The 16886-nt window shown below is 48.6% G+C and overlaps 2 protein-coding genes across 3 annotated transcripts; one reads left to right on the top strand and one right to left on the bottom strand.

Annotated features, from left to right (window-relative positions):
- Nucleotides 1–16: 16 nt before the first annotated feature.
- On the bottom strand, nt 17–6657 carry NOP9 (NOP9 nucleolar protein). The gene is made up of 10 exons (XM_003420966.4): nt 6310–6657; nt 5664–6110; nt 4792–4902; nt 4406–4547; nt 4086–4278; nt 1828–1968; nt 1323–1448; nt 950–1186; nt 624–729; nt 17–285 (listed from the first exon to the last, which is right to left on the bottom strand). The coding sequence occupies exons 1-10, from the start codon at nt 6554–6556 to the stop codon at nt 128–130; spliced, it is 1908 nt and encodes a 635-aa protein (XP_003421014.1). The 5' UTR covers nt 6557–6657; the 3' UTR covers nt 17–127.
- Nucleotides 6658–6711: 54 nt separating this feature from the next.
- Nucleotides 6712–15578, top strand: DHRS1 (dehydrogenase/reductase 1). Of its 2 annotated transcripts, none has more exons than XR_002784062.2 (9): nt 6712–7022; nt 7605–7777; nt 9372–9515; nt 9660–9739; nt 13340–13472; nt 13785–13931; nt 14488–14645; nt 14909–14989; nt 15174–15216. XR_002784062.2 is itself a non-coding variant. In XM_003420965.4 (9 exons), the coding sequence occupies exons 2-9, from the start codon at nt 7628–7630 to the stop codon at nt 15308–15310; spliced, it is 942 nt and encodes a 313-aa protein (XP_003421013.1). In that variant the 5' UTR covers nt 6715–7022; nt 7605–7627; the 3' UTR covers nt 15311–15578. The 2 variants fall into 2 exon arrangements, 1 of the variants encoding a protein (XP_003421013.1); XM_003420965.4 differs by having other exon boundaries at nt 6715–7022; nt 14488–14557; nt 15174–15578.
- The last annotated feature ends 1308 nt before the right edge of the window (nt 15579–16886 follow it).

The raw sequence follows: 16886 nt of genomic DNA, 5'->3' as shown, positions 1-16886 counted from the left end.
ATTTCTAATAAAAATATAAAAATATTTACCAATAAGACTTTTGACTCCAATTAAAATCAGGAAAGAGATGGGATAGACACGCCCCTTCCCCCTCCCCCATCAACACCCAGTCCCAGGTCCAAAGGCTTCAGTCTTCAAGTATTGAGTTCAGGACCCGCCGCCGCTTGGCCACTGCCCCCTGCTGCTGTTCCCAAGCCTCTCGCTGCTTCAGGAAGGTAGTCAAGGCCACGTTTCGAGCCACATGGTGGCCAAAAGGGTCTCTTATCAGCTCTTGGTTCCGCTCTCCTGCAAAGGGAACCACTCCATGTTCAGTATCATCACGCAGTCACCCACCCATGCTTGAAAACAGATTCTACATGGGTGACGGTCCCCCCATTTTCCCTTGATCCTGGGCCTGCCTCTAAGATACAGTTAATACTTCTCTATCCACAGAACACACGTGGAGAGGAAGGGTGGGAATGCAGGGCTGCACAACAGCAGAGGAAAGGACAGATCAGACTGCTAAGAACCCACGGCCCAGACCACCCTTTGGACCTGCAGTCTCCGCTGAATTTAAGTCCACTCCCAACCATCCATCTACCTGGAAAAGTACCGATAAGTCAAAGAGAGGCTCTAGTACTCACCCAGCTCAGCAGCAATTTCCTTCCGGGCTCCCAAGGCTGCTCCACTCCAGATGGCATCTAGCACACGGCTGCCATGGCGACTACAGGCCAGGGCCACGTATTGTCCCTGCATTGAGACAAGCAAGAGGTAGGTCTCTCTAGGGCAGTCCAAGAAAATGGTGTTATAGTGGGTGAGGGAGAAGTACTGAAATTTCAAGAGTTTAGAGACTGGGTCAAAACAGCCTAAAACTACATATCCTCTGATTCTGAAGGTATCGCCTCAGGGGAAGCTCACAGTCTCTGAATCAATGGAGGTGAGGAAGGCAAGGCAGAAGCTAGAGTCTAACCTTTAGAGTCTGCAGCAAACGGCGACGCTGCTTGCGGGTCACAGACGGGCTGGTCAGAACAGCATCGAGCACGTGGGAGCCAGCAGGATTCTGGGCCAGAGCCAGGAGCTGTGGCCCCGTCAAGGCACCCAGACTTCGAAGCACAAGGCCAGGGGTGGAGAAGTGCAGCAGATGCTGGAGCAGTAGAGACCCTGGGACTGTCACTTCCCCCAGGGGCCTAGCTGTGGCCATTTCCACCTGCCAGGACATTAGGAGGCAGTCACCAAATCAGAAGAATGAGCCCATGCCTAGGACAATGCCATCTCTACCTAGATGAGGTCAGGAGTGAGGGGCTTCCCAATGAGTCAGTGACTCGGCCTCTCCCCTAGTTCACCTGGTGCTCCGAGGGTGCTGTTTCTTCCTCCTCTGCTAGTCCATAGTATACCTCATAAGCCACCAAAGTGGCAAAGAGAGGCACACAGGCCACATGCCGGGATGAGGGCTCTGCACAGTGGAATGCCTAGACAGGGAGACAAAACATGGGTCTGAGAACTGACCCATCCCTAAGCCAGACTTTCTAGACAGGGGAAAGCTTTCAAGAGAAGTTAAGAACGCCTAACTCCACAAGAATGTAAGCTCTATGAGGGCACGATCTCATCTGCCTTGCTATATCCACAGCCTCTGTACACATAACAGAGACTGAATAAACAATTCTTCTTTAAATAACCTTCTCTCTCATTTCTGGGAGACAATTTTCATTCCAGGGCTGTAAGATGGCTTCTTGTCTCATTTTTCCCTGCAGACCTCTTGAGTTCATTAGAAGAACGACTGATGATTAGATAATTCTGAATAGGCAGAATTTGGACTGAGGCCATAACTGGGTTGTAGGTGACACTCACCTTCAACAACAGCTGCAGGACCTGGGCTTGGTGGGCCCCAACTCTGCGGCAGGCCCCCACCAGGGCGACGACTACTCCTGGGTGGCCCTGAGCCAGCACAGCTTCCAGGGCAGGGCTTAGCTCCTCGAACACAGAGGACAGCTGGGGGAAGACATGGGATGAAGACTCTTTGGCATTCTGGCAATGGCAGGATAAGTTATTCAGCGAAATCCCCCTGCTGAAAACAACTAAAAATGCTTGATAAAACATAAAAAGCATTGCCTCGAAAGCAATGAAAACAAGCCAGCTAACCCAGTCTCTTCTATGTCAGTGTCATAAAAGAATAAAAAGAAAGAAAGGAGACTGTTCTAGATTTGAAGAGACTTAAATGTAATGAAAAGATTTACAACTAAGGCAAGACCCTAATTTGGACAAGGACATTCCTGGGACAAGTAGGCAATTTGAATATGGACTGGATATTACAAAGATGAAAACTTACTGCTATAGAAGGTAGAGATTGATATTCAAAATAGCAAATTATAAAATAACATAAAAGTAATCTCAATTTGGTAAAAATACATAGAAATGATCAGCAAAAACATACAGTGTTTTATATAACACAAAAATAACCAGTATGATAAGAATACGATGCTGGTAAGTTTTTTAATTTTTTGTTCATTTGTATTTTCTTATTTTTGCTGCTCTTTCTTTCATTTTTGTTTTATTTTTTGGTCATCGTGTTGTGCAAACATCACCACTACCCGTTTCCAAACTGCTGCTCTATTTTCTGTCTATGCTACACACAGAAAAAAAAAAAATTCTAGTATTACAAATCAACTCATTCCAGGTATACACTTGAATACATCCATTTTAAGTGTACATCTTAATGAGTTTTGACAAAGTTACATACCCCAATAGCCAACAATACAATCAAGATACAAGACATTTATTAAAAAGTTTGTTTCTGTTCAAAGTAACGATATTAAAGTGGAGAGAGGAAGCAACGAAGACCTAGTTCTGAACTGTCAGGCCAACTCTGCAACCAGAGAGGTGTGGGGAATGCAGGCGCGCTAACACTTCTTTTGCTCTCAGAGCACTTGCCAATGTCAGGACTTTGGTTTGGCTGGACAAGGCCCAGCACAAGTGGGCCTTTTTTTTCTTTTTTTTTTTTATTGTGCTTTAAGAGAAAGTTTACAAATCAAGTCAATCTCGTGCAAAAATTCATGTACACCTTGCTATATACTCCTAGTTGCTTTCCCCCTAATGAGACGGCACACTCCTTCTCTCCACTGTTTTCATGTCCATTCAGCCAGCTTCTGACCCCCTCTGCCCTCTCATCTCCCCTCCAGACAGGAGATGCCCACATAGTCTCATGTGTCTACTTGATCCAAGAAGCTCACTCCTCACCAGTATCACTTTCTATCCCATAGTCCCGTCCAATCCCTGTCTGAAGAGATGGATTTGGGAATGGTTCCTGTCTTGGGCTAACAGAAGGTCTGGGGACCATGACCTCCGGGGTCCTTCTAGTCTCAGTCAGACCATTAAGTCTGGTCTTTTTACCAGAATTTGAGGTCTGCATCCCACTTCCTTCCTGCTCCCTCAGAGGTTCTTTGTTGTGTTCCCTGTCAGGGCAGTCATTGGTTGTAGCCAGGCACCATCTAGTTCTTCTGGTCTCAGGTTGATGTAGTCTCTGGTTTATGTGGCCCTCTCTGTCTCTTGGGCTCATAAATACCTTCTGTCTTTGGTGTTCTTCATTCTCCTTTGCTCCAGGTGGGTTGAGACCAATTTCTACATCTTAGATGGCCACTTGCTAGTGTTCATGACCCCAGATGACGAGTGGGCAATCTTAAAGGTGCCATCTCACATTGGGAGGGCACTTTAGATGGTCATACTCTCACTGTATGGGAGAACCAGAATTAAACCTGCCCTACCGCCCCAATTCCAAACCCAGCAAAGGAAGAGAGACACTGTGGCAGCAGCCCTAGTGCTCACAGGGGTTTGTAGCCAAGTACCCAGAGGCTGGTAGGCTTAAACTTTGATTAAGCTGGTTTCCTGTTGTTAGTGCCTTCTGGCACCTGAAAGAAGCCAACACAAATCCTCTCTGGGAAGAATGCGCCTTCATCCAAAGTCTGGGAAGTTCATAGGACTAACTTTTTAAGAGCAATGGCCAGCACACCATCAGAGGAAAGGAGGCAGGTCCACAATAAAACAAGGCTCCGTGAACATGAACTAGCAGAAACAAGAGTATAGAAACAGACCCAGCCCTGTTCCTGACTCACCAGGTCAGGGGTTGTGATAGCATCCAGCAGGCGCTGCAAAGGGAAGTTGGCAATGGGATGTGCAGCCAGGGTCTGCAGCTGCCCCTGGAAATGATCCTCAAAGAGGTTCTGGAGCCTTGGGGGCTCCAACACCAGTAGTACCTGCTCCAGGAGTCTGGAGCTCGTCTGATCCCGCAGAAACAGAAGTAGAGGACTGGAGACAACAAGAAAGAGATCAAGCATGTTAATTCTACTTCATCCAAAATGCAATTGCGTCACATCACCCCATTCGTTTTACACAGCCCCACCAACCGTGGTTGATTCTGAAACCCCAACCGTACCTGCCATCTGCTGAGGAATTGCGAGCACTCAGATAGCCAATCACAGCACTGCAGAGATGGGCACAAAGCTGGGGCAGTTTGCGGTGTAAGATCTGTAAGGCCACTTGAAAGCAGAAGCTGGAAACTTTGTCAGTGATAAACACTGTGGGAGAAGGCAGAAATAATAAAAGCAGCTTTCTTCAACTCCAGATGACCTGTACAACCTCAAACTTTAGGCAACAAGGTACAAGGGACCATGGACATAAAGTCTTTACAGAGTGCTTTGCAGTATCAAACAGGATCAGGTTTCAGAAGATGAATGAGGCTGATCTAAGGAAGGGCCTTGTTTGAAAATAAACACTTCTAGAAAAGTAAATTATAGAGCCCTCTCCTACTTTGCTCCTTACCAGCAATGTCCTTCAGAAAGCAAGAGCTCAAGTCCTGAAGGCAATTCAAGAAGATTTCAGGGACCTCAAAATCAGTTGGCTTACATTCCCACGCCGGGGCCCTTCGCGTTTCTGGAGGAAGATGGAGAACATGCACAGTGGTGAGATCACAAACTGTCATCCTGGAGGGAGATGAATTCCACTGATAAACAAGGATTCAGCTTGGGGACACTAAACATATGTGGTATATCTGAATGTCTCTTCTCATCTGGATGACACAACTGAGACTACATTTCTATTTAAGTTTTTCTAAAAAACTTCAACCAACTCCCCCATGGTCCATAGGAGATAGTCCAAACTCCTCAACCAGGTATTCAAGGTGTTCCAAAATCAGGCCTCGTCTAAATTCCCTAACCTTATTTCTCAGAGTTTTTCAAAATGTAGGTCACGGCCTATGAGTGTAACATGAAATCAATTTAGTGGATCTCAACCAGCATTTTTTAATGGAATAGGACAGAAATAAAAACAAGAAAGAAAGAAAAATATGCAAGTGGACTGCATGTAGTAAGGGTATTGTTTCCTGAACTTCTACCTGAATCCAACATGTATATATATACATACATGTATGCTGAGTCGTGTTAAAGAAATTTTTTTTTTCATGCTGTGGATTGTGGTTTAAAAAAAAGTCTGACATCCATTGCTCTATATGAATCACCCCCCTGGGCCTTGGCACACACTAATCTTTGGCCTGCTAAACCCTGTCCTAATTTCTCCGATAATTCATTACGGCCAAACTCCCCCCCTAAAGACTTACTCTTCTGCTTACTCATTCCTTCTGAACTTCCTAAACTCTCATTCTCTCTATGTCCATTTCCCTCTCCTGTAACACTTACCAGATGATTGGGATCCACGGGGCCTGGCTCTCTCAGATTCCAGGAGAGTACCTCCTAACACTTGCAGCAGAGTTCTGACCACGAAGCTGCCATATGTGTCTCCACAGTAGAAAAGAAAGTCATCACACACCTCAGCTGCTAGTCCCAGGACCAGCTCCTCCAGGGTCTCCAAAGGACCATCCTTTCCATCCTCTTCCTCCTCCTCCTCCACTGCAGGGCTCCCCAGCAATCGAGGCAACTGCAGCAGAGCACTTTGCAATACATGGACCCCGCACCGATGACAGGCCACAAAGCGCAAGGTGGGGCGTAGGGCAGCCCATACTCGACACAGAGGTTTCAAGGGACTGAACTCCAACAGTTCTTGTAGCATCTCACTGCCAGACCTGTTTGTGGCCAGAGCCAGGGCCTGAGCCTCTACCTCCTTCAGTACATTCTGCACCATTAGCTCTGAAAAGAAAGTTCGGGAAAGCTGAAAGATAAGGTTATGTTCCATCACTCAACCAAGGGGTGAGAAGTGAAGAGGAGGAGATGGGAGATGAAACTTAAGCCCCGACGCTGCAGGGACCCCCACAAATCTCCTTGCCTGTCCCGGATTTTTTGCCCAGATGGTAATCTCTCTTGGATCCACGCCGAAGTTGCTCCTTACCTCGTTCTTCCCCGGTCTCGGGAGCCTCTTTCAGCGCCGAGAGCGCCCGGCGGAAATATCCCAAAGCTTCGGGGCTCAGGTGGAGGTGCGCATTAATAGCCGGCCCCGAGCCCCCGTCCCGAGGGGGGCGGGGTTCAGGCTCGCGGCTTGGCGGGGGGCGACTCGACCCCTTGGCCTCACGCCGCCGTTTGCCGCCACCTGGGAACCGGCGCCCTGTCTTCTGGGGAGAGCGCGGACCCAGCCCCATGGGTGCTCCAACGGGTTTCGGCTCTGAAAGCTGCCTTAGCCGCAGAGAGTCTCCCGGAGATAGAACCAGTTTATGCACGCCGACGCACTCAGGCTGCGGCGTAATGCGTCATAGCTCCGCGACGGCCTCCAGCCCGGAAGTCGTGGGTGTGTCCTCCGGGTAGCCCCGCCCCCGTTTGCTTGTCCCAAACCCGCCTCAGGGCTCCGTCCCCTCAGCCCGAGATCCAGACCTCCGGGTTAGACTGCAACCGATTCTTGGCCTTCACCCCGCGGCCCTCTGTCCTCCTAAGCCCTCCCTCCGTGTTACCTGCTGGACTCCAGCAGGAACCCAGACTTCCACCCCAGCGCTTTACCCTGCCAGAGTCCTAGTCACGTGGTCCTGAACCCTGGGCTGGAATCAAAGATCAGGAGCTGCAGGTGTGGCGAGCTAGACGCCGCGAGGACTGCGTCGGGTGCACAGGCGGCAGGTAAGGGGCGCAAGCTCCCCACTCGGCTGAGAGCACCCAGGCCTCGCGCTCACCCCCGACAATCCTCACCCTGGGCTCGGCGGGACTGAGCCAGATCAGGGGCCACAGCACCAGAAAGCGAAGGACTCTGCGTGAACGCTCATTGAGGGGCCGCCTTGAGAACCCCCCACCCCGTCGTCCCCATTCAGTGGGTCCCAGTAGGTGTCAAATCCTGGATAGCTCCACATGCCCCCTTCTTCACTCCCCAAAACCAAAAAAAAAACGTTGCCATCGAGTCGATTTCGACTCATAGCGACCTTATAGGACAGAGTAGAACTGCTCCTTAGGGTTTCCAAGGAGCAGCTGGTGGATTCGAACTGCCGACCGTTTGGTTAGCAGCCATAGCTCTTAACCACTACGCCACCAGGGCTCCCAAAAGGGACAGCAAGGCCTGCCCTGAGGCCCCCACTCAGTGGCCCCCTCTAAAATTTCTCCTCTCCCTTCATAGGATCCCAATCTTTGCTCCCCCTTCCTGCCCCAGTTGGGGTCCCCCCTCCACACACAATCTGTAGCTTCCCTCAGAGCAAGTCCTTGCTTCCGCAGTTTTTCCTCTTTGCTGCTGAGTCATGGCAGCTCCCATGAAGGGCCAAGTGTGTGTGGTAACCGGTGCCTCTAGGGGTATCGGCCGCGGCATTGCTTTGCAACTCTGCCAAGCAGGAGCCACAGTTTACATCACTGGCCGCCATCTGGACACACTCCGGGCCACTGCTCAGGAGGTGAGCACTTCTACTGGGACCACAGTGGCACAAACCACCTGAGGGGAGCCTTTCCCGTTAACCATTCCTTCTCCAGTCCTCCCTTAATTCATTACCCAAAACCGTAGTAGCCTTCAGCAAAACAGGAATACTTACTCAATATGGGCTAGTTAAACACCGTAAATTACTTCGAGTCAGGTCAGGTTTTGCCATCAAGTGAGTTTTATGAGAAAAACTTTCTGATCAAGCCCATGGGGGATTTTGGAATTGCAATATAAGGATTGTGGACCTGTGCTTTCCTCTATGTTAGGCAAGAGTTTATTGAAGTGTCCGTTTTCATTTGCAAGTCAGACTTCCCTACTAGAGCTCAGTGGGATAAATATTTGGGTGCCTATGGTTTGCCAGGCACTGGGAAAAAGACTGGAGTTACCAAGATTACTAACATATAGTCTCTGCTCTTAAAAGATAAAGTTCAACAGAAAGTCAGATGCAGAAACTGATCATTGCAATGTAATGTGAATATGGTAAGTGATAAGAGGAGGATGTGCATAGAATGTTTTGGAGTGCAGAGGAGGAGCATGGAGATACATGGGGGTGTGCCCAGAGGCCCTGGAGGAGATGGTTTTTAAACTGAGTCTTGAAAGGTAAGAGTCAGGTAAGGAAAGTTAGGAAAAGCATTCCAACAAAGGGAGCTACATAAACAGAGCGACAGTGGTGAAAGAGTGTGGCTGTTGTGGGAAATAATGCCAGAGCATGAAAATGCAAGGGAGGAGTTGGTGGGTGAGAGGGTGGAGAGGAAGCAGAGAATGGGTCTTGGAAGGCCCTGGTAGAGAACTTTGACTTTATCTTGAAGAGATGGGGATCCAGTTGGAAGATGTTAAACAGAACAACAGGATGGCCAGATCTGTGTTGTAGATAGTTCACAGTGGCTGTAGTATGTAGAATTCATTTAGGACAGAAAGACTGGAGGTCAGGTGAGCAGTCAGGAGGCATTGCAGCAGTTCAGACAAGAAGGTAAGAGGTGAAATCCAGAGCATGTGTCAGGAGGATAAGGGGATTGTCCTTGAATAAGTCACCCTTCTTCCTCTGAAGTTGGAGGATAGGGTACATTTGTAGAGGATAAGGCAGAATGGGAAGCAGAAATAGTTCATGCCTAAGAGATTTGATTTCTCCAAGGAAGAGAGATGGAGGGAGAGTAAGAAGGCTAGAATTGTATGGTGCTTCTATGGTGTATGGTAAAGGGTAGGTGCTAAGGGCATGAGTGATGGCAATGACCAAGGACAAGGAAAGGATACTTGTTTCTCTAGAGAACTTTCCACACCTTATTTGTCCTCAAAGCACAATGCCTTGCATATAAGCCTTAGTAAATGTTCACTTTAAGCATGGGATCCCAGTCCACCTGGCCCTGGGTCCTAGGGAGTGAGGTGGGACTATCAGTCCTGAAACTCCTCAGACACCAGGGGGCGGTATTACCTGACGTGGCCCTTCACTTGCTAGCTATGGTTTCTGTGATTGGCTTCTCAGCTCCCAAGCCCACTTTGGGTCAGCGGGGAGTTGCATTAATGTCTCATACTCATGTGTGACTGTGAGCTTATAGCCCCTCTGTACCTTCCAGGCGCAATCCAATGGGGGCCGGTGCGTGCCTGTGGTGTGCGATTCAAGCCAGGAGAGCGAAGTGCAGAGTCTGTTTGAGCAGGTGGACCGGGAGCAGCATGGGCGTCTGGATGTGCTCGTCAACAACGCCTATGCCGGGGTCCAGGTACCTTTGAACTCTGATCCCAGCTCCATGCTTCTGACCTCCCCCTTTGACTCCTGAGTCCTCATCCCCACTCATTGTCCCTTCCATTACCCAGACCCTCATACCTTCCTCCCTTCAGATCATCGCCCTCCCCATGCCTTCCAGGTGATCTTCAACAACATGAATAAAGCATTCTGGGAAAGCCCTGCCTCCGTATGGGATGACATTAACAATGTTGGACTTAGGTGGGTGTCCCCCTTGCCCCACTACAAGGGCCCAGGCTCCCTTACTCACTTAGCCAGGCCGAGGGCTCAGGGCTAGGGCCTTTCCCCATAAGCCCTCCTCTCCTTTTCCTTCCAGCCTCTCCCCCTCCCTGCCCCCATCTCCTCCTTTCTGTCCCATTTGCACCACTTACCTCTGGAGACATTCCTCCCAGGGAGTCTATACCTGGGAGTGTCAACTTTTGCCTTGTTTCTGTCAATAATCTTCATCCGAACAAGCCCTTGAACTCTCTCCTGCCCATCCAGCTCTGTGACTGAGAAGGAGCCTCCTTCCCTCAGTAATGCGTACCACCCGTGGTTTGTATTTTCAAAAATGGTTTTGTTTTAGATCAAGATGAATAAGAAAAAGTGAGTGCCAGTCCTCCCCTTCCACATCCTCACTCCCAACCCACAGGCATGGATGCTCCCAGATCACCTAGAGAGGGCACGGTTGTCATGGGGTCCACATCTATCGGACACAGGAGGGAAAACACAACATCCAGAATTGACTCAGCCTGAGTCCCTGGGTGGTGCAAATGGGTAATGCACTTGGCTGTTCACCAGAAGATGGGAGATTGGAGTACACCCAGAGGTGCCCCCAAAAAAGGCCTAGTGATCTACTTCCAAAAAGTCAGCCACTGAAAACTTCAAGGAACACAGTTCTACTTTGACACACGTGGGGGCTCCATGAGTTGGAATCGACTCAGTAGCAACTGGTTTTGGTTTTATGTCTCCATTTATTATTGTTGGAATGATGTTGCTCCCTCAGGTAATTAAACTACACTCAATGGATGTGAGAGTAACCAAGAGATTATCTGCAAATCTGTGATAAAGTGATTAAGAACACCCACGGCTCCAATTTTGCTACTCTTGGCTGCAATCCAAAAAAGCAGAAATAGAATACGATTGTTATTTCCAAAATGAAAGAAAGATTATGAGGACAGAGGGGGATGGTCAGCCCGGAAGCAAGGAAGGAAAACCCAACGAGCTAGAAATTGGCAGTGCCCACATCTGTAACCCTCCAAAGAGAGGTGCCTTCCATACCCTCATCTCTTCCTGGTCAGGGCTTTAAGCCCACAAGGCAGAGACTCAGACCGCAGGCACACACACACACACACACTCTCTCTCTCTCTGCCTTTCCTCTGTATTACCTTAGGCTGGGCTTTTTTTATGAAACCGTAACTCTCTATTGTTTTCATTTGGAGGGTGCTAACTGGAGCTCTGATGGCACAGTGGTTAGAAGCTAAGGTGAGCTACGGCTGCTAGCAGTTTGAATCCACCAACTGCTCTTTGGAAGCCCTGTGGGCAGTTTTACTCTGTCCTGTGGGGGTCACTATGAGTCGAAATTGACTTGATGGCAACAGGTTTAGGTTTGTTTTTTTTTTGATAACTGTTCCACATGGCAAAAGAAGTTTATTCTGATTACCAAACCTGTTTATTATGTATGTGTGTGTGTGTGTATATAAAACGCAAACTAAAAATCTGTATAATCTTATTTCTCTCACCACTATTCCTTTCTCCCTACCCTAAGATAGCTACTGTTAATAGTCTGTTCACATTAATATCTGTCATTTGTTTTAATACCCACAAAATAGTCTATTGGGAGGGAGTAGCCTAATTTATTTATCTAATCCTTATTTGGGGCCCTGATGGTGCAGTGGTTTAGCACTCGGCTGCTAACCAAAAGGTCGGTGGTTCAAACCAACCAGCCACTCTGTGGGAGGAAGCTGTGGCAGTCTGCTTCCATAAAGATTTACAGCCTTGGAAGCCCTATGGAGCAGTTCTACACTGTCCTATAGGGTCACTCTGAGTTGGAATCAACTCGAGGGCAGTGGGTTAATCCTTATTTGTAGCAATTGGGTTGTTTCTAATTTTTCCAATTAAATAATACTGCCCTGGATGCCTTTAAATTTGAGCAAGTATTTCTACATCAACCCCCAATAGTGGAATTCTTGAGACAAAAAATTAAAGTTAATTAAATTGAGATTAAAGATTTCATAAACATTAATTGCCCTTTAAAAAACGCCACCAATTTACAATCTCATGATAATGAAGGGGAGTATCCTTTCCCCCATGTCCCCAGCAGGACCAGACATCATCAGGCTTTTAATCTTTGTCAAAACTCTAGTAAGCCAAAAATATCTCCAGGTGGTTTTAATTAACATTTCTTTAATAATTAGTGAGGTTGAGTTTTGGGTTTTTTTATCTCTTTCTTGGCTCTTTTATGAACTGACGTTCGTGTTGTTACGTTCATCTTTTCACACTAGTTTATAAGAGATCTTTATAGAACAAGATTCCTTTGACATATGTTTTATAAACATTTCTCCCAATTTAGTGTTTATTTTTTGCAAGCAAGCTGTCCCCACACTCTGTGTATAAGTGTGTTTGTGATTGTGTATGTATATATGTACATACATACGCATGTATGTATATGTATGTTTTACTTTTAGGAAGTCAAATCTGTCAGTCTTTTCTTTTATAGTGTTTATCTTGCTGTCAAGCTAAGAAAAGTCCCCCCACCCCAAGTTTATTAACACCCTCACCCATGTTTTCTATTAGTACTTTTGTGCTTTCACTTTTTATATCCAAATACTTAAGCCTTTTAGAATTCCTTCTGAAGTAAAAAGTGAAGTAGAGAGCCAGTGTTCCCCCACCCCTGCTCCGTGGCCAGCCAGTCCTCCTGAATTGATTTATTGAATGAGCCATCTTTCCCCAGATTTGAAACGCTGCCTTTATAATACATTGAATGCTCATGTACACTTGGAGCTAATTATGGCCTATTTTTTTTCGTTGATTTATCTGTCGCGATACCAGCACTGCATGCTTTTAACTGCCGTATCGTTATTGTACATTTTGTTACGGGAGGGGGGCATATCCCCCTCACCCACCTGCAAATTCCTTTTTTCAGGGTTTTCCTGGCTATTTTCACAGTTTATTCTTCTCATTGAGCTTTCAATTATTTTATCAAGTCCTCCAAAATGTTTTCTCAAGATACAGATGTAAGATTTCATTGAATGTATGGGTTGACTTCATTAGAACTGATGTTTTACATGTTGATTCTTCTTATCATCAAACAAATTACATCTGCACTTGAATTTTATAGTTTTTTTTTTCCATGTATAGTCTAGATAGATTTTCAAGTCCCCCCCCCCGAGGTTTTTTAATGTTTGTAATTGCTACTGTGACTTTAATTCGATTATATCTTATAAAGATTATCATTTCTTATCTGTCATTGGTTGGTTTTTGCCAGTTTTCCTCAGAACTGGCCTCCAGCCCCCATCTCCCAGGTCTGCAGCCGTCCCTCTGCCAACAACAGCCAGTAGAGCGCAGAGGACACTGTCGAGATGCTGCAGTGCCCCAGCACTGAACCGAAAACCAAACCCGATGCCGTCAAGTCGATTTTGACTCATAGCCACCCTATAGGACAGAGTAGAACTGCCCCATAAAGTTTCCAAGAAGCAGCTGGTGGATTCAAACTGCCAACCTTTTGGTTAGCAGCCATAGCTCTTAACCCCTGGCCACCAGGGCTCCAGCCCAGCACTGAGCAATGTTAATTTCTCTTCCTTCCTCCACCCCCTCTTCCAGAGGCCACTACTTGTGCTCAGTGTATGGGGCGCGGCTGATGGTACCAGCTGGCCGGGGGCTTATCGTGGTCATCTCCTCCTTCGGGGGGCTGCAGTATGCCTTCGGCGTCCCCTATGGCGTGGGCAAAGCTGCGGTGAGGACCCAGAGGCATGGAGGCCGAGGAGGGGGATGACACAGTGATGTTATCCATGGCTCAGGAGATACAGTCCCTGGTGGTTGGATTGAAAAGGCTGGCTGGCCTTCACATTTCCCTCCGCCCTTCCATGGACAGTTGCTTTGCTTGGGCTCCTCTGCACTGGCCAGAGTAGCATTGCACTGGGGAAGGTGGGCAGCTAAGCCCTCAGGGCTCCTGGGAAGGGCACGGGGCTGGGGCATCCCGAGGAGGAGCAGAGAGGGTAGGAGAAGAAGGTGCCCTGGTGCCCACCCTACTTCTGTTTCTTCACAGTGTGACAGGCTGGCTGCTGACTGTGCTCATGAGCTGCGGCGCCACGGGGTCAGCTACGTGTCTCTGTGGCCAGGGCTGGTGCAGACAGAACTGGTGAAGGAGCATATGGCCAAGGAGGACTCTTTTGAGGATCCTGTGTTCAAGCAGGTTGGCAAAGGGAGGGTGAAGGAGGCAGAGAGTACAGAGGAAGCAGCACCTCCATCCGCAATGACAAGGCAATAACAACAGTGACAAGAGTAACTACTCCTGCTCATTGAGTGCTCATGGTGGCCAGGCGTAGGGCTGAGCCCTGAACACAAGCTATTTCCTTTAATCCTGTAAGGGAGATCTTATTTCCATTTTACAGATGGAGAAACAAACTCAGAGAGGGTAAGAAACTTGCTCAAGGTCACGTATGTCATAAATGGAAAGGCTTACTAGGTGAATGGAAAAGACTGTCAAGCTCCCAAGCCCGTGCTCTTGACCCCCACACTGAACTACCAACCAGAAGGTCCAGACATTAGTCAGCACCCCCAGATCCTCCCACTCAGGAAAGGCAGTGGGCCTGGTGCCAGGTGCAGGCTCATTTGGGTGTGGGGGAGGAGTGGCTCCAGCAGGTGGAGTGAGGAGGGCCTCTCTCTTCCTGGAATAGAAGCTGAAAGGGGAAGGAGACTTGGGCAATGCACTCGATATTAACCCTTCACTTCTGTGTCCTGTGTTTCAGTTCAGATCTGTTTTCTCGTCTGCGGAGACCACAGAACTAAGTGGCAAATGTGTTGTGGCTTTGGCAACAGGTGAAGAGGTTGGGGACAACTGGCTACAGGAAAGGGCATGGAGGATCTGCAGGGCAGCGGCAGCCAGTGCTGCGTCCTGGTTCAGGAGGTGGTTAAGGAGTAAACCCTTCTTTTCTTTGGCCTCTGGAGGGCCAAAGGGTCAGAATTCCCAGTGTGAGGTTTGGAACCCTTAGGAACTAGCTCCTAGGAACTGTGGCCAGGAGCCGGAGGCCCAAGAACCTTCCTAGGAACAGAAAGAAACAATTCTCCTGCGGTCCCGAGTTTGTCTCAGTGGTGCCCTGTCCTGTTGAGCCCAAACCCTGTCACCCTGTGCCACTCCCGGGCCATCTCCAGCTCTGTGTGTGCCCACAGACCCTGATATCCTGAGCCTGAGTGGAAAGGTGCTGCCATCCTGTGACCTCGCTCGACGCTACGGCCTTCGGGATATAGATGGTGAGGGCTCTGGGCCCAGCAGCCAGCCTGGACCTCTCCTCCCATGTTCCCTGCTTGCTTTTTCTCCCTCACTCTCTTCCTGCCCTTTCCTTCCTCACATCCCACTCAGTTTCTTCAGCCAGGATTGGGGTCCAAGAAGTGGGAGACAAGGGTCTAATCCTCCTCTCCTTCCTATTGTCCCCAGGCCGCCCCGTCCAAGACTATCTGTCTGTGAGGTCTGTTCTCACCCACGTCCCCAGCCTGCGCTGGCTGGCCCCCTACTTTCCCGGCTTCCTCCGCATGCCCAAGTGGATTATGACCCTCTATGCCAGCAAGTTCTAACGCTCCTGGCCTGACATCACTACTCTGCACCTCTCCTCAGCCAGGCCGGGGTGGTTTGGCCTATCTCAGTGGAACGAGGCAGCCTTTCTCACCTCCCAGATTTGATATGAAGGGAAGGGCTCTGTTGTGTGTCCTTGGTGAGCCTTGGGTACCCTTACGGGTCCTCTTTGTGCCTTGGCTTTCCTTGTCCCGACATTTTCCTCTTTGCCTCTGAATTGAAATGTGCCCTGGGGGCTAAATAAAGGTCTCATTTCTTCTTCAACATGTTTTTGATTGCTGATGTTGTACTCCACAAAACGTTAAGTACTTAGAAGAAAGACTCAAAGATGTACAAAACATTTAGGTTCTCAGGGACTCTGTCCCTGAGACAAGACCCCTTTCCTCCAGACCTGTTCCTGCTGTTCCCCATGTCTCCACAACCTGAGGCAGGAGCACACCCCAGTCTTGTGCTTCTGTCCTGCCCCTCACTCCTCACCCCCTCCCCAGAGATGCCTGCTGCCTTCCAGCTGATCAAGCAAGGGTGGATTCCCGGGTGTTTTTGGTTTCCTAGAATTTGGGAGAAAAACTATACCGAACCGAGCCCGTTGCTGTCGACTCGATTCCAACTTATAGCGACCCTACAGGACAGAGTAGAACTGCCCATAGGGTTTCCAACAAATGGCTGGTGGATTCAAACTGCTGACCGCTACACCACCAGGGCTCCTTTGGGAGAAAGATACTGCCCAAATCCAAGTGAGAGGAAGCGGAGCCCCTGATGGCAGTGACACTCATTTCCTTGCTATCTATTGGAGTACCACCTGATTTGCTTTCTGCGGAACTGATTGCATGAGCCCTTTAGGGCTGCCTTTCCTGCTCAGGTGCTTGTCTCAGCCTGAGTCAAGGCAATGAGGTGTGTTCCAGAGATGAGCCGCACACTATTACTTTGGATGGTCATCAGCAGTTTAGATGACCATCCAAAGTAATGGATGGCTGCTGTAAATCAGAGGGGCAGAGAACAACCATCTCCCTTCTTGTAAATCTGCAGGGTAAGAGCTGAGGCTCCCCAAGGCTGCCCACAGTGTCTGCAGTACCTGTGGCCTTCCTGTGGCTGTGTTGGGACAGCCCCCATATACTGTTCCAGTGGCATGCTTGCTGGAACACTCATCAGCTTGTGGGACATGAGAGGCTGGCTGAGGTGCTCTCATCCCCACTGGAGTAAACCAAGGGGCTTGTCCAGTCCCCTAAAAATAGTTAATCCCCCAAAGGAGACCACGGAAGGATGGAAAAGAGATTTTTGTTCTGCATTTTACTTTTTTAATAGGCAACATTCACATGACTCAGAATCTAAAAGATATAAAAGGGTCAAGAGTCTCTCTCCCATCCCTGCCCTCTAGCCACCAGTTCCCAACCCAGAGGAAACCAATGCTACCATATTCCTGGGTGGCCACAGACAGTCTATGCCAGTACAAGCAAATATCTAAACGTATTCAGAGGAGACCTTTGACTATGTATGAATCTGAGCCTCTCTCTTTCCACCTGAGAAGTTGTATATTCCAATCTCTGAGGTCTGTTCTATGAGTCCCTGGGTGGCACAAAC

The sequence above is a fragment of the Loxodonta africana genome, chromosome 10 (genome assembly GCF_030014295.1).
Source record: "Loxodonta africana isolate mLoxAfr1 chromosome 10, mLoxAfr1.hap2, whole genome shotgun sequence".
Classification (NCBI taxonomy): domain Eukaryota; kingdom Metazoa; phylum Chordata; class Mammalia; order Proboscidea; family Elephantidae; genus Loxodonta; species Loxodonta africana.
The sequence above is the reverse complement of the archived record's forward strand: the minus strand, read 5'-3'. Positions and strand labels throughout refer to the sequence as shown.